Below are 22,717 nucleotides of genomic sequence, written 5' to 3'. Positions count from 1 at the left end.
TAGATTTTAACATCTGTGTCATGTGTTCTTGAGTTCAGTATTCTCCTGACAGCTCAATGACCAGTGGCGTGCACAGACTTTTTGAAGGGCAGGGGCGAAAAGAAGAAAGGAAGGGGGCACTTCAGTGAGCGTTTTTTGCCACCCAAGAGGGCAGTTTATCATGTTTTAACCAGCCAAGGGGCCAGTTTAGTGTGTTGTGCCAACCAAGAGGGCACTGTAACATGAATTTTGGCTCCCAAGAGGGCACTCTGTTGGCCACACCCATCACTGGAAAGTTGTTACATCACTGGTAGGATGCAAAAATGGTGCTTGACCTGCCAGACTCACAGACAGGAATGAACTGCCAGGTCCTAACTGACTTGTGACGCTTTATAAAAAACACAGTTCTAGTCTAGTTGTGGCCCCTTGTCACATTTCAGTGGTGATTAGTTGTTGCACATAATATTTCTTTATGAAAAATAGAGGCTGTCATTTTTATTTTTTGTCATTGAGCAGACAGTTGTTAGTCATCCACTTGGTGGTGCCACAGACAGCATAACTGGGGAGAAGGCCTCTCAGCTGTCTCCTTGGTGATGACGGACAGCCCCATCAGCCTCTCGTTGCTCCCTCTGTTAAGTTAGCACTCTGTAGTTCTGTTTGAAGAAATGTTAATGAGAAGAGAAAGATCTTTATTGGCTGATTGACTGATTTCTTTTTTTTTTTTTCCACCTGAATAAAAAAACAAACTCTCTTTGTTTCAAGGACTGAATAAACTGACTTTAAAGTACAACGCAAGTTCATACAGGTGGCGGACCCTGCCATCTTTCCAGCTTCAAACAGTGTTCTGGGACCATATTTTCCTTTGAGAACAGTTTGTTTATTCACTTATGGAAAAATATATACTTCTTCTTTGTATTATAACCTCATTAATATTGTAAATATTCATAAAAGAAAATGAAGTATAATAAACACATTGAAATATAATATAGTGTCTATTTAAAATATGGAATATGATGTGATATTAGAATGTGTTGTTGTCTGAGTTTGACTGCACAGTGCCCCTTAAAGTGTAGCTTTGTGTATTTGTACTTGGACCCAGGTTTTCTCCTCAGTTTCCACAACACTGATACAATTCAACCACATCTGTAGTTGCCTTTTCTAAGTGGCTGTCTGATTGTGTACACACACTACAAACCAACTTCAGAGACACCCTGTGCCTGTCTTCAGCGCACTCACGCTGTAATGAGCAACTGCGTGTTCGTTTTCCATAACCTGACAACTTTCAGTGGCTGCTGCTGTGGGACTGAGGTGCAGCAGGTGAACCGTTTCAGGCGTCAGGGGATCAACATCACGAAGAGCCTGTCGCAAAGTCTCACCGTCTGTGGAGTGAAGCTGCCCTGTAGTCTGGTGGTGCGGCAGCAGGTACTTCTGTATCTGTTGTCAGATGGCAGCAGGGTGAACAGACTGCTCAGAAATGGTTTGCAATGATTCCAACCAATCAATCAAGGTTGAAGAAAATAAAATGATTTCCCATTAAACTGGCCCTTCAATCTATTCACTGGACAGCACAAGCAAAAAGACAGTCTCCAGTCATCAGTAATAAACTCTCACACTGTTTCTCAGATCCTGAAGCCCCATGTGACTGTTCACATGAGACGTGCTCTAAACCATGTTTTGGTCCCGCCCTGATCACAGCAGCATTTTATTTATTCTGAGGATCAAAGTGGACCCTTGTGACTGTCCTTCCCTTAAGTTCTACCTCATCTTTTATTTTTATCTTGTGCGGCTGACGTGATGTCCGCAAGTATTTATCAATAGACTAACTGTAAAGAAAAAAAAAAGAAATAGTGCAAATTAATATTTAACGAGCACCTCTATCTAAAGATTTTTTAATTTAATTTTATTTTATTTTTTTTTATTTTGGAGACAAAGCTGGTCCGGTCTGGTTCATCCTCGTTTGAAGTTGAGGTGCGTTCAGGTGCGAGGGTTCCTGTGTCAGCTGACAGCTCCTTGTGAGGGGCGCGGCCTGCTCCTCTCCCCTGCAGCCGGCGGACTGTTGGACGGGAGGACGCAGCGCTCCATCCCTCCACAGCGGCGGACATGACGGACGCAGCGGAGACCTGCATTAAGGTGGTGTGCCGCTTCAGGCCGCTCAACAGCGCGGAGGTGGCCCGGGGAGACAAGTACATCCCGAAGTTTCAAGGAGATGACTGTGTCTCGATTGCTGTGAGTGGTTTTGTTTGTTTGTTTGTTTGTTTGTTTGTTTGTTTGTTTGTTTTGTCTTCCCTGTGTTCCACTTCTCATGTCGTGAAAATTAAAACACCGGCCTTTTTCTATTGCAAGATATGTTTGCATTACTGTATTAAGTACAAGGCGGATCAATAACGTCCTCATTTCTAACTTTAACAGTGTTTCTTTGTCACAACACCTAAACACGCCTTTGAGACAAAAGGTATGGAAGTCCAGAACGGCCATGGATTTTTCTTTTTTTTTTAAATGCACTGTTATCTCGTAAAGACTTATTATCTGGTTATCTCGATGTAACAAAGATTGTCTTCTGGTGATAATGAATACATTTCTTTTGTTATCTCCATGTAACAAAGATTGTTTTCTCATGATAACGAATAATGTGTTCTGTAACATATTATTAATTAATTCGTTCTCATGAGAAAACAATCTTTGATAAGGAGATAATAAGTTGTTATCAAGAAATAGGTGTTTTTTTTTTTGTTTTTTGTTGTTTTTTAAAAAGAAAAATCCACGGCTGTTCTCGGCCTCTGTAGTACGGAGGACTGAAGCTGCCAAAAACAAAAAGACATAAAGAAATATGACACATTGATATATTTTTATCATTTTGCTTCTGCATTAAGCCTGTTTAGCTTTGTATTGTTTGCCCTAGTCATTTACTTTCCCATTTTTCCATTTATTTACACACATATTTCTTTAATATTTTCCTGGGAACCTCCTTCTCAAAGCTCCTTTGCTAGAGGTGTAGACACCAACACTCAACTGATGTTCCGAGTCCGAGCAGATCAACTGAAAGGGCTGCTAGCTACACAGCTACCTGAGCTAAGCAGCTAAGCAGCAACAAGTAGCCTAAAGCTGTGTGTCCATCAGTAAACTCTGACAATACAATGAAATATAATGAAATATAATGAAATATAAAGTTATAAAGTAGTGTTCTGTTCTGTTAACAGTGAGGCCAGGCCCCCAGAAAGGCTCCTGTGGCATCTATTGTTTCTATAACTTAATTTGTGTTTTATTCGTGGTCTGATCACTACATATTCATTCATTCATTCATTCATTCATTCGTTCAGTGTTTGATTTTAGCAATCTATCCTATCTGGTTGTCTTTTCCACTTTCCACAACGTTTTTCAGAGAACACTTTTTCAAGAACAGCTGTATGTTGTCAGACATTTCTCAGTTTGAACCAGTCTTGACTTGGATCAGTCAAGCCCACAGTTGGGGTCATGCTACTGCAAGCATGCCGACATGTTAGCGTGCCATGTTAGGGAAAAAGGACATTTGATGCTGACTTTAAGCTGAGCTTAATGAAACGAAACAAGATGAATTTGAAATGTTTCAAAATGGCCACTGTACATAGCCTTCTAGCTGAAAGACTTCATAGGTTAATGAGTGGATAGCTAGTGGGACACCAATGACACAATATACGCAAGTTAAAATAACAAATCCAAAATGTTTGAATAAAGGATTTATGAAATTGTGTGATTCATCTGCCTACACTTGTGGGGGATTTTGGCGTGACATGTCAAACAGCACTGTCCACCCTCATCATCAAAACACCTGCTAAGGGCTTATCTTTTGGAAGAGTGTATGACACTGAATACGTTCTTGGGGTCAGTGGTGGAACAACTCCTTACTAAAGTCCTGATGTTGTTTTCATCCATTTGACACCCATCTGTGCTGTGACATTTATTTGCTATATACTTATATATACTCTGATTGATTGTAGGCCAAGATAGGTTTTGTTATTCCATGTGACAGGTGTTGCATCAGACTTTTCCTGGTGATCATTTAGATCAGTAGAAAATATACATTTCCATGGCAAACTATAACCCATGGTGCTCATGACCATTGAAAATGAAAACAAAGAATGGCTGCTTTGTTCAGAGGTATTGACTTCCAGTCACAGGCCAACTTTTAGTCAGTTGCCTCGAGTGGAAATCTACTCCATCCAGTGCAGATCGTGTCGAGGACCAGGCCTCAGACATAAACTGCTTTTTCTACTATTTTGTTAAAGTTGCCCAATCTTTCTAAAAAAGAATCAGGACATCATCTGTCTCTTGAACCTGATTGCTGCAAACTGCAAACCACTGCTGCTGAGCCAGTATAGCATTAACTGGGACTGCAGGTTGTTGCAGGGCCAGGAAACAGATTCAGAGGTACACAGAAGCCTGATGAAGTCACTTCCTCCATGCTTGTATGGTACCTGCTGCTACATCAGACTCTGGTGTGTTATTGTACAAAAGACTGGAGGTCATTTTGCTGTCATGAGTTTGTGCTATATCTCCTATTTTGATTTTGAAAGCAAACAAATTTAACATATGACATCTGTGTGAAACAGTTGTAAATGTAGGTTGAAAGTGCAGCTACTTTACTGTACTGGGCATTCAGGAGACCACTACACCAACATGATGACTATGATGAACTTGTATTGCAATGCAAAATATGTGTCATGTGTTGCAGCTGATGGGAGAACAGTATGATGGCCCTTCTCTTGCTATTATTTTGGGGTACTGATTTTAGTTCAGTTTTAATTTGTATGCCCCACGAGCCCAGCTGTGTTATAATTGTTCATCTTTTTTGCATCTGTTAGCTCAGGTCTTGTGCTGTCAACTGTATCAATTTCACCAAACTGCTAGCTAATGCTAGGCGCATCACTACGATATGATCATTATGTCCCAGAATCTCAAGTGATTTATATTTCCTCTCAGAACAAAGCACAACAAACACACTCTCTAATCCAAGTGTTTACAGTCATTTAATATTCAGATTGGATTGTCTGAACCTTAGTTTATAAAAGATTGCTGTAATATTCATATACTTTACTCAGTAAACTGTCTTTTATTAATAAATACAGATTGCTAATGTTAGCTAACATTAGCTAAAATCTATTGGCCATACAAGAGTAAGAAAATCTACAACAGCAAAAGTTGAGTGTATATCACTGAATAAGTGCGTGATTGTATTGTTTATGGATTCAACTTTTGGTTTGTAAGAAGAAGAATGTGTCATCTCTTATTTCAAAAGTTTTATAGTTTTTGGTTTGATTAACCAAAGTAAGTCCCTCTTTCATTGATGAAGCTCTCAAGTTATATCTCAAAGTTGAGTGTTTTATATTTGAAGGTAGACATTCAGAATAAAAGTGGAGAATTATGTTTCTGTAAAAAAACAAAATGAAGTGAATTATCTGATATACTGTGCTTAATGCAACCTGGTGATAATGGCTAATTAGCCCTGTGTAGCCCCTGTAGTGACTAGTGCCATCTATGGAATTATTGTAAATGGTAAATGAAAAAGAACATAGCGTATATCACATGTAGAGAGGAGTCATAAGGTTGTAAACTAACGTAATTAATGTTACCTAACTTTAGCCAAAAGCTGCTGGCCATACCAGATTAAGTAAAGCTGCAACAGCCAAACCTGCCAAAGTGTATCTCATTGAACTGAAGTGTATGATTGTATTCCTTATGGATTCAACTTTTCATAGGTGAGAAGAACAATCTCTCATCTCTCCTCTAAAAGTTGTATGGTCTTTTGGTTTTATAAGCCAAAATATGTCACAACATGCAAGGAAGACATAGGGAATCTGACCTTCAGAGTAAAAGCACAGAGGTATGATTCTCTAAAAACAATTAGATCTTTATCAGAACTGATGTGCTGCATTACTGTAGTGTGATGCTACTTGATGGATATCATCCCTTGTGGCCACTAGTGAAATGTATGGAATCATTGTAAACAAATAAGAGTGGTCACAAAGTTAGTGAATTGACACGGCTCAACTTGTCCACACATTTGATTTGTACATTCAACAATCAAATAGGACTTGAATCAGATAGCACCATGTTTATACATGACACAGGTATTAATCCCTGAATTTATTTCACAGATCACTTGTGTTATAGGTTATAGCATGTTACTGTCACATTACTCTTCGAGGGTCAGAGATCCATTTCGAAAGTCCAATTGTTCACATGAATGCATGCAGACAGAACGCTTACAGTTTATTGATCAGTGCACATGGATTGCTAAAGTGAGCACATATGAGTTATGTAGGCCTTTTGCTGTGTAGCAATGTGAAAAACTAATGTTGGCGTGGTGCTCACCTCTTCTTCACAGGGTAAACCGTACTACTTTGACCGCGTTTTCCAGTCCAACACAACTCAGGAACAATTCTACAATGCTGTGGCTCAGAAGATTGTCAAAGGTAAGAAATTCAGTAGAATATGGATGTAGTCTCAGTGACACCTGGGAATATAAGCCTGAACCGAGGTGTTTTCTTTGTCTTGATGTATACAGATGTCCTGGAGGGCTACAATGGGACAATATTTGCCTATGGACAGACATCCTCTGGCAAAACACACACTATGGAGGTAATATAAAGATATAATAATAATAATATAATTATAGAAGAATAGAGTGTTGAGTTCAAAAATCTGGCATTCCATTCTGTCTTGTTGATACTTGTTCATATAATTGTCTATTAAAGGGGAAACTTCATGACCCAGACATGATGGGAGTCATCCCCAGGATTGTTCAAGACATCTTCAACTACATTTACTCCATGGATCAGAACCTGGAGTTTCATATCAAAGTATGTTAACGCCTCGACCAGGTGCTTTCAAACGTCAGCATGTACACATCAGACAGTCTCACTGGAAGCTTTGCTTTGCAGGTTTCATATTTTGAAGTCTATTTGGACAAAATCAAAGACTTGTTGGATGGTACGTTTCGGTCTCTTATCGTCATCATTCAGACCCTGATGCGGGAAAGGAGCTTTATTCAGGCACGATGCTTGTTTTCTTTCTCCTCCACAGTGACGAAGACCAACCTTTCCGTACACGAGGACAAAAACAGGGTGCCTTATGTCAAGGTGAGACTCTGGGCTTATTTTCACTTTAACTTTTAGCCAAGATGCCGTTTCTTGTTGAGTTCAACAATCACACAGTCACATGTTTGTGACGGCTGGTTATAATGCATTAGATATGAATACACAAGAGAATATCATCAAAACAATGGTGCCACTGTGATCTGCAGGATGAGATGATAGTGTACTGTTTGTAACCTGTGCAACACAGACTCATACAGCCATTGTTTTGAATGGAATGGGGTGTTTTCTCTGTCGTACTGTTCTTACAACATATACGTTTGATACGTAAGTTTTAATTGATTAGATAGCGGACTGAAACGTTTCTGAGAAAATGAAGTAAGAGCATCACTCTTTCTTCGTAATTTTCCCTGTGAAAGCATCAGTCTGATACAGTATGTCACGGTCTCCTCAGCTAATAATTGTCTCTCTGTGAAGCCGGCCTGCTGCGGGGCTGTTAGACACAGCGTTTCCTTGTGATTGTGTGTGTCCCCAGGGGTGTACAGAGCGTTTTGTGTGCAGTCCTAACGAGGTCATGGAAGCCATAGAGGACGGGAAAAACAACCGAAGCGTGGCTGTCACAAGTGAGTTCATACACTGAGCGCCTTCAGTGTGGCTGGGCCTCATGGGTTCAACCTCACTGGGTCTCCTGACTGCAGCAAGACTCCCATCAGCCAAGACACTGTATGTGCGTCCCACACAACCAAATAAGTGATGTCGAAAAGTATTTCTACCTTGCTTAAACTGTGGTAAATCTGAGATTAATCATAGTCTTTGGTATATTGTCTGATTCTTATTAATATTTAAGTTAAAAGTGTCAAGTGTGTATTAGCTTGCAGTTCCATGCCACCACAAGAATTTATCTGAAGGAACATTTCACCTAAAACATTTTAACTCAGTCGTTATCTACTCGCCCCCTTGCCAACAGAAACTCACACAGTGTTGCAACACTCTCCTAAACAACTACAGCCGACGGGGAGCCAAATTGATTTAAGAGACATTATTTACATCCTTTCTCAAGCCGAAATCTTCACTGTAGCTATAGGCTAAAAGCGTTAGCGCGCCCCCCTGTTTTTTGGACTAGGAAACCTCCCCTGACTTTCGTTGTTGGTGTGTGTGTGTGTGTGTGTGTGTGTGTGTGTGTGTGTGTGTGTGTGTGTGTGTGTGTCAGACATGAACGAGCACAGCTCCAGGAGTCACAGCATCTTCCTCATTAACATAAAGCAGGAAAACACTCAGACTGGACACAAGCTGACCGGCAAGCTGTACCTCGTTGATCTGGCCGGGAGTGAGAAAGTATGTTTCCATCTACACTCCTCCTCCTCCATATGTCTCTGTCTCCGTCTCTTTGCCTCCCAGTTTCTGTTCTGCATCTTTCCTCTATTTTCTTTATCAAAGTTTTCCTAGTTTTTTCGACTCAGAGTTGCATTTGGGATGAGACATTGCCATTAATTGTCTGATCTTTTAGCCTCACGTCTGTTGTTCCTGACGGCACACTTTGCTTTCCTGTGTTGAACCGATTCATCTCTCTGTAAAAGCAGGGAATCTCTTTCAGTCTGTCTGTCTGTGTATGTGTGCCTCAAATCTCTCTGCAGATCAGGATCAGACTGACCTGAGATTTTCAAGATGGCTGCTGCATGGTTTAAGGGTGTGCAACGTCAGAATTTTTTGGACTACATTGACACCATTAATAAATTATTTCAGAAATGCTTTATGAATTCCGCTAGCATTGTCAACCATAGCCACCATAGCCACCACAGCCATGTGCGCACCAGAGCCAATCACTGCAGAGCCCACTTCGACCACACACATTAAGAAACAAGTGGATTTATACCTGCAGCGCAAGCTGGACCGGGATTTTGCTGGCGGTTCGGTCCCATTCTGTGCATCTAAACTTACTGTTGTGGATTAATGAGACTAAATGAGTCTGGACGAGTCTGTTCGGGTCTGAGGAGATCCGGATACACAAGGACAACAAACTGGAATCAGAATCTGTGGATGTTCTTGTGTAGCTTGCTGCAAGCCCACCCCCACACCCCACCTCCTGACTCGACGGACGCACCGGCGTGTCCAAAACCATACTTACGATAAATAATGCCGTCACGTTTGCTTTGTTTCTGGTGCAGGAAGAAACAGTAAAAATGGGCTTTTGTGACGAAAGTGTCTGCAAGCAGGAAGTGTTTGCAAGCAAAAAAAAACGTGTTCCTATTGGTGGAAAAAAGCACCACAGCAACTAATCACAAAATTATATGGCAAATCACATGACTTGGTTGCTGGGGAACACGGGGAAGTTGTGGGAGGGGCGACGGTGAAAGAGTAACAGCAGCAGTGACGGTGATAGAGAGCGAGTTTTGAGAGTTGAGAGATTTGTGACTTAAAGCATGTTTGGAGTATATAGTTAGTGTATAATGTGGTGTCTTTGGTGTGTAGTGTAGTGTAGTCGTTTTTGTTTTGCAAGTCAAAATAATGAGGAGACTGCTGAATGTGGAGCAGGCAGGGAGGAACTGAGGGAGACCTGAGCCTGAGGCATTGCCTGCATTAAAATGTAAATAGTTACATATAACTTTGCACATTTCAAATTTATTTTGCATAATAAGTAATAAAAATTGTTGTTAAACATATTTGTGGTTTTCACAGTAATGTTTTTTTGTGATAATTGTGTTACTACAGTATGTCAAAATGAAAAAAATAACTGTACAGTCACACGTGAGGTTGTGCTGAAAATAATGACACCAAACAAGGCAAGGTACATAGTTTTTACGTTGAAATATAATGGCAAAATCAAAAATAGTAAAAAATGGCCAATTATATCCCTGATGTCCCATCTTCAAACACAGCCTCATTTGGCCATCCATGAAAAAGCTATTTAGCCTCCCACTTTTCTGTAGGAATACATGGCTCCTACGGGCAATGTACTAGTGTGATGAAACTTTAATCACAAGCTGCTGCTGCTTCTTCCAACAGGGGGTGCTACAGATATGGCATCCAGCAGTACGACATTATAATAAACTAAGGAGAACACTCATCTCCAGCAGATACATTAACATGTTTTGCAGAGCAATCCTGTCACTGTCATTAACAGAACTCTCCTTCGTTGGTGTGTTTCAAAGGTGGGTAAAACAGGAGCAGAGGGCACAGTGCTGGATGAAGCCAAGATGATCAACAAGTCCCTGTCTTCACTGGGAATCGTCATTTCAGCTCTGGCAGAGGGCTCGGTGAGTTAGTCACAGTTCTGAGGGGATGGATTGGTCCATCATAGCTGTGTTTAACGACTGTTGAAATTCTCACTTAGGATTCCCACAAAGGTGGAAGCTGAAGAGGATTAGAGCCACTGTGTGCATGTATTTGATTTCTGACTATTTTCTCAGAATCCTCAGGATTGGATTATTTCTTCTTTCTCAGATTTCTGTCCTTTTGTCAGGCTTCTTCGTTTTTTCCTCCAATTCTTTATCTTTCCTAGCAATTATAAGAACCATGTCAGAATTCTGTCTTTTTTTCTTTTTTTTTTACAATTATGATGTTTTTTTCTCATAACTCTGAGATAAATAGTTAGAATTATTTCTTTTTGGTCTTTTTTCCCACAGAGTTATGTCTTTTGTAAGAATTTCTCAACATTATGACTTTAAACTCATAATAATGTGTGTATAATGTAATAGTTAATTGGAAATGATTGCATTATGCCATACTCGAATGACACAGTATACCTAACATTCCACGTGGAAGCACTCAGTGTTGTTAATAAATGTTGTGTATTGCATTATGGATTTGAACCTGTGTCCTCTGTCAGAGCTATGTACCATACAGAGACAGTAAGATGACCAGGATCCTGCAGGACTCCCTGGGAGGGAACTGTCGGACCACCATGGTCATCTGCTGCTCACCTTCCTCTTTCAATGATGCTGAGACCAGGACCACGCTGCAGTTTGGACAGAGGTACACACACACACACACACACACACACTGAAATGCAGACACAATCTGTTTACCACACAGCGAAATCCTGACAATGTTTTATGTAAGACAACACAAGGGCCAGATGTTACTGTGATGCTAAAAAGCATGTTGCTGGTCTGCCATTCATAAATAACACTGACAAAGAGATTAATGTAAATCCATCCGATGGTGGCCGATCCACGTGATAAGTTCAACAATCAAACATATCTTATAAGTTTATCCCTGCATTAGTATCCTGTACAAGTACATCTGCTGTGTATACTGCCTGTCAGGCTTTACATTTCTAATGCTGTGGTAACAAATACACTTGGAGTTGAGGCTAGTGCCTTTGTGCCCAATAACCAGCCTGGTCTGTTCATATGGGAAGCCAGTGAACGATCATATGTTTGTTTGCACAACAGTGAGTCCCAGGGAATGGTCACACCACCTTCACAGATGAGGATGAAAGTCAATGTGCATTTTAAAGACTAACCAGGCTTTCTGTCCTATTTGATGATGCTAAGCTAACCATCTGCAGGCTGTAGCTTTGTATTTAGCACACAGACATGACAGTGGGATGAATTTGCTGTTGGACTTGTTAATAATATCAGAAGGAAAAGGCAACAGTTAGTCAGCCTGCCTTACAGTCAGACCTGTCTAAAAGTAGCTGTGCTGGTGATATTCAATGAAGATTGCTGCATAATTCACACCTTGCTGTCTCACAAGGGCAAAGACGGTCAAGAACACAGTGTGTCTGAATGTGGAGCTGACCGCAGAGCAGTGGAAGAGCAAGTGGGAGAAAGAGAAGGAGAAGAACAAGACGCTGAAAAACACCGTCACCTGGCTCGAGACCGAGCTCAACCGGTGGAGGAGCGGTGAGGAATACGCTGTCCAGTAATATCTCACAATTCTATATGCCGCATATGCTGCATTATGAATAAGCGTTGGGCAGTGTTAGCACCTAAATGACATCTGTTGAATTATTATAGATCTGGGATTGTATTTACCACATTGGTGGTACAAATTGCTCAACAATTCTTTTTGAGATTTCCTCTCCTTTCTGAAAATCAAGCTCCAAAGTATCCTTATCCTAGTTTGTTTGAGCTGAATAACACACTGGTGCTAATTTGGATTTGGAAAGGACACGCCTAAAGAAATAATCCTTTGTTTCCATATTAGCAAAGCCATGTTGATGACTGGCGTTGTTCTCTACAAAACACGTGCACGATCATCATCTTTTTTACGCTCATCTAAAGAACATCAGAGCTACAGAGTTGTCACAGGTCTCGGTGATAAAACAAGGAAATGATTGAGCAACCGTCACACAGCTCTGCTACGTGCAGGGACTGGAGCTGATGTGCCTCTCTGCCGCCCACTGCAGGAGAGAGCGTGCCAGCAGAGGAACAGTTTGATAAAGAAAAGGCCAAAGAAGAGGTCAAGGCTCTGGACAGTGCGCTCAACAATGATAAGACACCAACACAACCTGCCCTGAGCAGCCTGCCCGGGGTCAAGATTACAGACGCAGAGAAAGCGAAGTACGAGGCAGAACTTGCCAAGCTCTACAAAGAGCTGGATGATAAGGTAAGAACAGAACCACAACACAGTTTTTGGTTTAATGAAAGCAAAGTGACCATATTTATTCATATTTGTCCACTGAATGTATGTATGTATGTATGTATGTATGTATGTATGTATGTATGTATGTATGTACGTATGTAGGTCCTCTCAACTGAGATGTGGTTATTTGCCATATGGTGGAAACATGCACAAGCTCAGCCTGCATGCACTTAAAAGACTGTGAATCAGATGTGTGACCTCAAGTCAGACTGGATCATGAACCTGATGGCTTCAGTCTTGGCTTTGTAAAATAATGACAAAATAAAGAAGAAGAAAAAAAAGGATTTCACCCCAGTAGTCCAGGGACGGTCAAACTAAAGCAGAACATTTATACTTCATTAACCACTCGTTCATATTTATATCATTGTTAACTAAATAAACGATTGTAATCGGTTGTGCATTTTTAAAGGCATCCACATAATTTTATAGATGAACTACACAGTATTTATTTAACTATTTACAAAATAGCATAACAGCTTCATCTTCAGACATATGATTAATACATTATTTACAGGTGGTGAATATTAATATTAACTTAAATTTAATAAACCATCACCATTACCATTTGTTAATGAGGATCATAGTCAAGTGCTACCATTAAATGATACAGTCATGTTAAAGTTGACTACTATACAATATGTTGATTTGATGAAATTGAAAAATTGTTAATATTGCTAACATTAACTCTGCTTGTATCCATCGTATTCATACAGTATTCTGCCATAATGAGATGCAGCCACACAGGACCAACAGGAGTGCTACACTTTAGCTGGCCTGCTAGAGTGCAGTACTCCTGTTGGTCAACAGGTGGCGTTGACTGGCTTCTGTTCAGTAGTGCTTCTGATCGCTGTGGAAGAAACATGGATGACATTTCTCTCCTCTTCACCATCCTTCCTTTCATCCAGGATGATGAGATCAACCAGCAGTCTCAGCTGGTGGAGAAGCTGGAGCAACAGATGATGGACCAGGAGGAGGTGATACAGCTCCCCCCCCCTTCCTCTCCCCTTCCATCCCCCTTCCACCCCCCCCCCCCACCCTGCTTCTCAACCCTCCAGCCATTCCTGTTAGCACAAACCCAATCTGACAGCTGATGGCAGACCATTAGTAGCCCTGCAGGAGAGGTCAGACTGTAACTCACCCTCAGCAGGCATTACTGCAACCTTATAGTTTGCACACATTAGGTTCTTTTAACTGTGTAGTCATGTTTCGTTTTGTTTTTAAAAAAAATCCTGTTATGGATTTCAGGATTGACTCTTGTTTCACCCTCTTCATCATCACTCTGTAGCTCTTATCCTCCTCCCGCCAAGATCACGACACCCTGCAAACAGAGCTGAACCGGCTGCTGGCAGAGAACGAAGCCTCCAAGGAGGAGGTGAAGGAGGTGCTGCAGGCACTCGAGGAACTGGCCGTCAACTACGACCAGAAGAGTCAGGAAGTTGAGGACAGAGCAAGAGAGTTTGAGGCGCTCAGCGAAGAGCTGAATGAGAAATCGGTACTGTTATCTGACCCCACTGACAACGATGACACTGAGTGTGCGTGATCACTTTGTACGGTGTGTGTTATTTATGTTATGTCATCTGCCACCAGAGCTCCTTGGCCTCCATTGACTCTGAACTCCAGAAGCTGAAGGAGATGACCAACCACCAGAAGAAGAGGGTCACTGAGATGATGTCATCATTACTCAAAGACCTGGCTGAGATTGGAATCGCTGTGGGAAGCAACGACATAAAGGTTACCAGTCCTGGTGGTGACGTATTGTTTTATCGAATTGAGAAACAAAATGCAGAGAAAGAATACACTGACATTTGTCAGAGCATCAACAACCTGTTCAACCCAAAAGGACACACTGGTGTTAGCGACATTATGCTTCTATAGTGGCTGACACATTTGCTACCATTGCATGCGTCCTGTGGGCCACGTGCTTTGTATTTTTTTGTGCTTCTTTGCATCATGTTCCTCTCATGTCAAAATTGAATTTATTTATCATCACCAAGTGTCACAACAATTATTTCTATTGTCCTTCATTTCATTAAGTGCATGCGTGAAGTTTAAAAGTTTACAAGTTCTACTAATTTGCTTATTTTGTCCTTCCACACTCACAAACCCTGATACATATTCATGTAATTAATATTAGAAAAATGGCAAATAATACACAAAGGCCTCTCCGCCATGCTGATGGAAAGTCAGGTGACATTTTGTAGCCCACAAAACATTTCTGGAGCCTCACAGTAAAACACTGCTGCAGCTTTCTCCTACAAGACTGAAGTAGCTGAGGACTTTTTTTTAATAGCCCCGATGTACCAAACTAATGTGAAAAAAAAACATTTTTTACACCCTTTTTAGAGCTGAACTCTTATCTGTAGCTTCTAAACTAAAAGGTGCACAAGCTCGACTGCGAGACGTGTAAGTAATCTGTTTTAAAATCAATTTGGGATATTGGGGCTTCTGGAGACTTGGATTATTCATGACGAGCTGTATGGATCCATTATATAGATTTTGTTTTTATACCAGTAGTTTTACAAGAGAGAAAAAACAGGAAGCTGCAACACAGTTTTGCTGTAAAGCTTCAGAAATGGTTTGTGGGAAATTTCACCAGCATGGGGTGGGGCGATAACGTTTGAACTTCTCCTTTAAGTCTAAAAAGATGTTAGTAAACTGCGAAAATGCTTTTTCGCAATTCCCTACCGCTGTCTGTACACACATTTCTGTCGATCTATATTTGGATCAAGGTTTTAGTGTAACGGAGGAATGTGATCGTGCAAGTATGGGGTGAGTTTCTCGTTATCTGGCAGGCCTATCTGCTGTATAGTGTTATTATGGGCCCACTTCATGCTGAAGTGAGTATGCTGACACTTGTTTGCAGTGCTGTGTTCAGAAGCAGTATGACAGCAGTTTCATTTTGCGCAGACTTTAGTTTCTAGCGTATTAGCAGCTGAAGGGTTAAATTCCTGGCCGGCCTATTTTTAAACTCTGTGCCTCGCCAGAAGAGATATGTCAACTATCTCTTGACGGAAACGTACAAAAACTGCACTTTGTAATTGTAAAAGCCTTACAACACTGAAGCTCCCAGAGGAAAGTTAACTGCACCCACACTCTACTCATTAGAATGGTAATCTTCAGTGTCTCGTTTTTTTTTTTGCATCACCATCTCATAGATCTTCTGTGTTCATCTATGTCGATAACCGATCATTTGTTAATGGTTCCAGTTTGTTAGGATTTGCTGCTTTGATCTGATGTAATACATCAGATATCATTTTCATTTTCAAATCTTTTGTCACCTGTTGGTTAAACAAACGAAACCATTCAAAGATGTCATCTAGGGCATTTTTATCATTTCTGTACGGTTTACAGAATAATCAGCTGATCAGCTCAAGCATCGGATCACCCAAAAATGAACATTAATTTAACATCTCCTTCTCCCCATGCTGATGCAAAGTCAGGCATGATTCATTTCTCGAGCTTCAGCAAAACAGAGCTGCAGCATTCTCCTGAACAACTGTAGTAGCTGGGAAATTGTTTTAAAATTATATATATGAAAAAAAACCTACTAAAATGAAACATGAAAATGAAAAGATGTTATTTAGAGCCTTAATGTGCAGTGGAGCTTGGGTACCCACTTCAGTGTGCACTAATGTTTTTAGCTTAGCAGCTACAGTGAAGATTTGGGGTTTAAAAAAGGGCGTAAACTGAATTATCATTTTGTGGTGAACTTAATCTACAAACGTATCCCCAGATTAAGCAGTCCTGAAAATGGCTGATAGTTTGGTTTCTCTGTGTGGAGCTGTAATGGTTATTCAATGGTTTCCAGTGAATCATTGGTAGAAATATGCGACAGACTGTTACTTACTGTTAATTAAATTTATACGGGCACAAAGACAGAGACAAAACCTGAGGATCTTTCATGGCTGATTACTGTTTTTCTGACCTCTCAGCAACAAGAAAGCACTGGTCTCATTGATGAAGAGTTCACTGTGGCCCGTCTCTACATCAGTAAGATGAAGTCAGAGGTGAAGACGTTGGTGAAGCGCAGCAAACAGCTGGAGAGCACCCAGGCTGAGAGCACCCAGAAGAGAGAGGAGATGGAGGTGGAGCTGACTGCTTGCCAGTTCCGCATTTCCCAGGTAACTGCTGCTTCTGCCAGCATGGATACTGTCACCATAGTGACAAATGTGGCCCTTAATTAAAATGGCATCATGTGGTTACCAGTCAAACAGCCAGCTGATGGTTTTTATGGATGTTTAACAGTGTTTGTTCTGCATGTGTGTCACAGGTGACAGTTTATAATTGTTCATGTTTTGCTTTTTTTCCCGCTGGTGTCCAGCATGAAGCGAAGATCAAGTCCCTGACAGACTCCCTCCAGAATGTAGAGCAGAAGAAAAGGCACCTGGAGGAAACTTTGGACAATCTCAATGAGGAAATAGTCCGGATCAAAGCCCAAGGTGAGCACAGTACAGTTTACTGCGCTGCAATAGAACAAATTAGGCCTCAACCCTTTCATTGTCCTCTCGGACAACTTTGAACTTATGATATTTTGTTGAAAACTGAGCTTTAATGAACTCATCCTAACTGAGCCATCACTAGCTGTTAATTTGGTGCTTTCCAGAACCAGACCTGTTCAGAGTTGTAATTTAGTTTGTTTTCCAAGGGCTTATAGAACGGAATGACATGAGAAATACTCCAGAAAAGACATTAGAGTAAACAATCAAGTGAAACACAAAAATTCTGATCTCAATTTTAGTATTGTGTATAATATCATACACTTATAATATATATGTATATGTATATGTATATGTATATGTATATGTATATGTATATGTATATATATATATATATATATATATATAAAAATAATATGTATATGTCTACTTCCAGAGAGAGTCAACACCATGGAAAAGGACAGCGAGATCCAATCTGCCAATGAAGTCAAGGTACAGTACTACTGAGCTGTCCCTTACCAGTGTGCTCTCCTAATCGATATTTTGACTCCACCTTGTGGCTTGTGTCTGTGCAGGATGCTGTGGAGAGGCAGATCCAGTCTCACAGAGAGATCCATCAGAAACAGATCAGCAGCCTGAGGGATGAGCTGGACAACAAGGAGAAACTGCTCACAGAGCTGCAGGAGTAAGACGCAATATCAGCCTGTACCTCTCTTGCTAAATGGGACTAATAGTTCAGTACTGATGCTGTCACTGACATTTGTAGTCTAAACCAGAAGATCATGCTGGAGCAGGAAAGGCTGAGGGTGGAGCACGAGAAGCTCAAGGCTGTCGACCAGGAGAAGAGCCGCCAACTGCAAGAACTCACGTAATGTCTCTACGTGTCATCCACTGCAGCCCTTTCCCGTTGTGCCATTTGCACAAAGTAACATCAATTTTACATTCTGCAGGGTGCAGCAGGACAGACGGGAACAGGCCAGACAGGACCTGAAGGGACTGGAGGAGACTGTGGTCAGTTACTGGCATGTCCAAATTCAACCAAAATACAAAAGATTTTAATGGATTTTTACATACAAAACAATATTCAACTTTAGGATTGAAGCTATGTCCCAAATCTATATTACACACTTCAAAGAAGATTTTGCATAGATGGTATTTCTACTCCTTTACTTCTATTATTTCTACCTCATAAAATATACCAAAAATCAGGACTGCACAAATAATCAAAATATAATTGCAGCTGCAATATGGCCAAGCACAATATTCAAATTGCAAGAAGCTGCAGTTTTTTGATAAAGGTAAAGGTGACATGACAGTGAAGTACTGTAGCATTGCAAACATGATAATTCCCCTTAATTGTAAACCATATCACAATTACAAGATCTGTCAGAATAATCGCAACATATTTTTTTACATTAGCCTGCAACCTGATGCAAATCTGTCATTAAGAACATTTAAAAACACTGACTTTGTTATGACTGGTCAGACACATTAACTAACCTTTTCTACAGCTCTTCATGTTACTTAATCAATTAGTGAACTGATGTGTCTATTAATCTGTACTAATGGTCTTTGTGTTGACTAAGATATTAATTATAGCTTACATTGTATAATAGATTATATGGATAATTTTAACAGTAGTTGATGCGGCAATAAACATTAACCATCAGTTAATTAGCATTTTACTAATATGTCGTTAATATGAACTAATGGTATTTATGTTAACTAAGGTATTTATACAGTATTTAATACTTTGAAGAGATGCTTTAAACATTAGTTTATATAGTGATGAACTAACAATTAACAGTAAACTAATAATGTTACTAACAATCTTCATGGTCTTTATTTGAACTAATATATACATATACATGATTTGAGTTTTATTCAATAATTGCCATTTATTAACAGTTAGCTAATGTGTCTAATAACCTTCACTAATGGTCTGTGAACTGTTGTTTCTAAGCTGGGTTTGCTTGACTTCACACAGGCCCGAGAGCTGCAGACACTCCACAACCTCCGGAGGCTTTTTGTCCAAGACCTGGCCACTAGACTCAAAAAGGTAAAAAAAAAAATTTAAAAAAAAGTCTCAGCAGCGTTGGACCCTATCACTGCAATCCTCGTCCTGTGATCTGGTTCTGCGTGTGATTTAATCTCCAATTTTGTGAGATATCGCCCGACAAGGCCGCTCACCTGCAATGAGACAAACAGATCCATATTTCGCTCACGCGCCGCCTGCACTCCATTTAATTTGCACTGTGATGAAATTTTTATGAATCCGGGGAACACAACAAGAAGTGTCTGCAATAAGTAGGCCATCTGATTCTTCAAAGGTAGCAGCTGTAAATTAGGGACCTGGGCCCTGATCCTGGCGTGCAGCTCAAGCCCCCAGGCTCAAGCTTGGTGAGATAAACAAAGGAATAGCAGGCTTTCCTGGAAGACACAGACGACGCCATGTGTTGCACCATCACAAATCTCCTACTTATCATCTCATTTAGACACACATCTAATGCTTTAGCTCAAGGGGTTTTGGTCACAGTCATGAGAATTGAATGTTACAAATCAATTTTACAAAGGTAAATTTATAATTGAAGGCAGGGGTAAAATGTTAGAGAAAACGGTTTATAAATAAAGCTGTGCGTTGTGCTTGAGCAGAACGCTCAGATGGACGACTCGGAAGGAAGTAATGCCCAGAAACAGAAGATCTGCTTCCTGGAGAACAACCTGGAGCAGCTCACCAAAGTTCACAAGCAGGTAAAACCATGTAGAAACATACCACAGCGCTACACTGATTAAAAAAAAAAAGTGACTTACACCTGATTTTGTGCTGAAAGGCTGCATGCTGTCTCCCCCTCTCCCTCTCCCCCCCTCTCTGCGTTCCCTTATGTAGCTGCTACGGGACAACGCTGACCTTCGTGGTGAGATTCCTAAAATGGAGAAGCGCCTGCGGGCGACTGTTGAGCGCGTCAAAGCCTTGGAGTCAGCTCTGAAGGAGGCCAAAGAGAATGCAGCTCGAGACCGAAGCCGCTACGAGCAGGAGATGGAGCGCATTAAGGACGCTGCCAGGCCCAAAAACATGGGCAGGAGACCCTCGGCGCAGATAGGTAGGTGGACGCAGACATGTAAATATCTGACTCTGTTTCATGCACTGGACCAAAAATAATGATGACGTGTTGAAGAATAATGCGGTAATATCCCAACATTTGGAAAACTGCCAAGTCCAAAAAGAACTTAACACTCTACAAGGTTTATTAACGAGTCAAAACCAAAGAGTATACAAGCATGAAATCTTGTATTAAAGGTTGTGTATTGTAGAAAAGGAGGTGAAACAAAGAAGGTGCTATATAGATACTGTGACAGTATTATGATGCTCAATCCACAGAGTGCAACAGCCCGAGTCATCAGCACTTCCATAAGATTGTGATGTCACAAGTATACAGTCACATTTAAACTATCCAGTGTACTGGGAAATACAGAGAGATGTATCTGGCAGCGATAGGCTTAATCAGCATTGTGAACTCGTTGGGCAAAAATTTAAGACATTCCTTTATATGTAAAAACCCTGCACTGCAGGTTAACTGTTTCTTGGCGAACAACGAGAAGATGCAGATGTGTGTGTTTATAAGGAGATCTCATATGTAAGGAGAGTTTTCAGTTTAGCAATAAGCAATAAGCTGGGCTAACTAACTACCTGCCCCCTGATGCTTTCACATCTGATCTGGGTGGTATCAACCTCCCTACTAACTCTCAAAAAGAAGTCAATAAGCTTATTTTCCCAAATACCCAAACTATTCCTTTGAACTTTAATGAAGAAATGAGAACTGTATGTATAATATGAAGGGTGTGTTCTGTCAACCCGCTCTCTGTGACCCATGTCATTTGTCTGCATCCAACCCAGCCAAGCCCATCAGACCAGGCCAGCTGCCGGGAGCCTCTCCCAGCATCATCAGGTCCAACCTCATCCAGAACAACCTGCCTGCCAGCATCATAGAAGGAGGCAACAGCAGGCAAGCAAAGAATACACAGTCTGTTCTGTCTTTGTATGTCCCCATCAAGGTCAGACATCTAAACAGCTAATATGCTAACCCAAGAGGACAGTCTGTTTAATTTCTTGTCTCTCTTCTGTTTCCGTCCACAGCTCCTGAGGATGGGGCACAGTCGCTCCGCCAGGAGCCAAAGCCCCAGGTCCAGAGATGCTTTTAGTCCAAAGCACTGAACTTTTACCTGAATCCAATGGGACCATTCCTACAATATCAAAGCGTGTATATATTGTATATAAGTATAGCCTGTACTGTGCACTGTGCATTCCTTCAAGCCTAAGAGAAATTTAAACACATTACTGTCTTGCTAAATAATAAACACATAATGTGACATGTTGCTTTGTTAAAACCATTAAAGCTGGGGTTGACAACAATGAAGATAAAACAGCAAGAGCATTCTAAAATTTGAACGTCACCAACTGAAAGAATCCCGTCCCCTCCCTGCAGAGCCCCTCCTACACCAGCCAGTTTGCTACATTCAACAAGGTCTATCAGCATTTTCAGTCTAATAAAGATAATAAACAACTCTGTTATGTGCAACAACTATACAAATACAAATTAATGTCGCAAACAGACCTCTGTCCAAAAAGGCTACCCAAGCAGGTGTCTGCTTTGTGCTTACCAGGTTAGCCGCTGAACAGATCTGTTGCTGCCGTCGCTGGTCACCCTGCTACTGACTGAGCTAGCTGCTGAGCAGCAGGCTCAGGGGCTGTGTACTGTGCTCGCCATGGCCATCTAACTATTCCAAGTTTGCTGGATGGGCTTCATGAGACGCCTGCAACAGCCACAGAGACTGGATTTTTGATTTATGATTGCTGTCTGTATGTTAAATTACTACAGAAAATATATGCATAAATAAATTGATAAAATTACTGGAATAATTTACCAACCCCAGCTTTAACACCAGAATTAGCCCTTGGTCCAGGGCAAAAAAGCCACTGGGAGTAGGTAGAGACAAATTGTATTTATTCCTGATTTGTTTCTCCAGGCAATCGCTCACTCATGTTTAATTTGTCCGCCAAGACATCAGTTGTGTTTCCTGTTAATGTATCCAGACTGAGCTGGAAATGCTTGAATTTACAGCAGAAAAGTTGATGATGACTTACTCTGTAACACTAACACTCTCAAGTCTGTTCGCTCTGTGGTAGGTGCCGTACTAGCACTCTTTGTAAAGTAAGTAAAGTTAAAGCCTCTGATGCAAGATTTACTCCAACTTCTGAATGCGAAACTTGTTTTTTGTCACTCATGAGCTTTTTGCTAAAAAGCGCCTTTTTCTAATGCTATTCCAGAGATAATCCAGAGATATTAAATTTAAATTGGAAACCTCACTGTAGTTTATTTATTTGCTTACAATGAGAGGATTTGAGTCACACAGCCTGTTTCAGTGTTATTTGAAGTATTGTCCCAAATATATACTGGATCCTAAACAAAAGTCTGAGTTTCTATTTTAATGATTGTTAATTTCTATAAATGGGTCAAAGGTTTTTGAAAATAAGTAGAAAGCTGGGAAAGCACAAATTAAACATTACTATTTTAAATAAAAATGTTTTAGTTCCCAATGATATCTTGATCAGAGTGCAAGATAATAATGAGCTCTGTGTTTAAT

The 22,717-nt window shown here is 40.7% G+C and overlaps 1 protein-coding gene across 1 annotated transcript; it reads left to right on the top strand.

The window, feature by feature from the left end:
- The first annotated feature begins 1,954 nt into the window (after window positions 1–1,954).
- Window positions 1,955–22,543, top strand: LOC119009018 (kinesin-1 heavy chain-like). The gene is made up of 26 exons (XM_037079868.1): window positions 1,955–2,205; window positions 6,341–6,428; window positions 6,521–6,594; window positions 6,711–6,815; window positions 6,897–6,945; window positions 7,039–7,094; window positions 7,585–7,672; window positions 8,260–8,384; window positions 10,199–10,303; window positions 10,876–11,021; window positions 11,748–11,896; window positions 12,403–12,602; window positions 13,544–13,612; window positions 13,924–14,130; window positions 14,226–14,369; window positions 16,571–16,759; window positions 16,960–17,077; window positions 17,511–17,566; window positions 17,650–17,759; window positions 17,841–17,942; window positions 18,025–18,085; window positions 19,062–19,133; window positions 19,727–19,825; window positions 19,962–20,175; window positions 20,970–21,078; window positions 21,210–22,543. Exons 1-26 carry the CDS (start codon window positions 2,080–2,082, stop codon window positions 21,214–21,216), a joined length of 2,868 nt encoding a protein of 955 aa, XP_036935763.1. The 5' UTR covers window positions 1,955–2,079; the 3' UTR covers window positions 21,217–22,543.
- Window positions 22,544–22,717: the final 174 nt, after the last annotated feature.

The sequence above is a fragment of the Acanthopagrus latus genome, chromosome 19 (assembly GCF_904848185.1).
Source record: "Acanthopagrus latus isolate v.2019 chromosome 19, fAcaLat1.1, whole genome shotgun sequence".
Taxonomy (NCBI): domain Eukaryota; kingdom Metazoa; phylum Chordata; class Actinopteri; order Spariformes; family Sparidae; genus Acanthopagrus; species Acanthopagrus latus.
The sequence above is the reverse complement of the archived record's forward strand: the minus strand, read 5'-3'. Positions and strand labels throughout refer to the sequence as shown.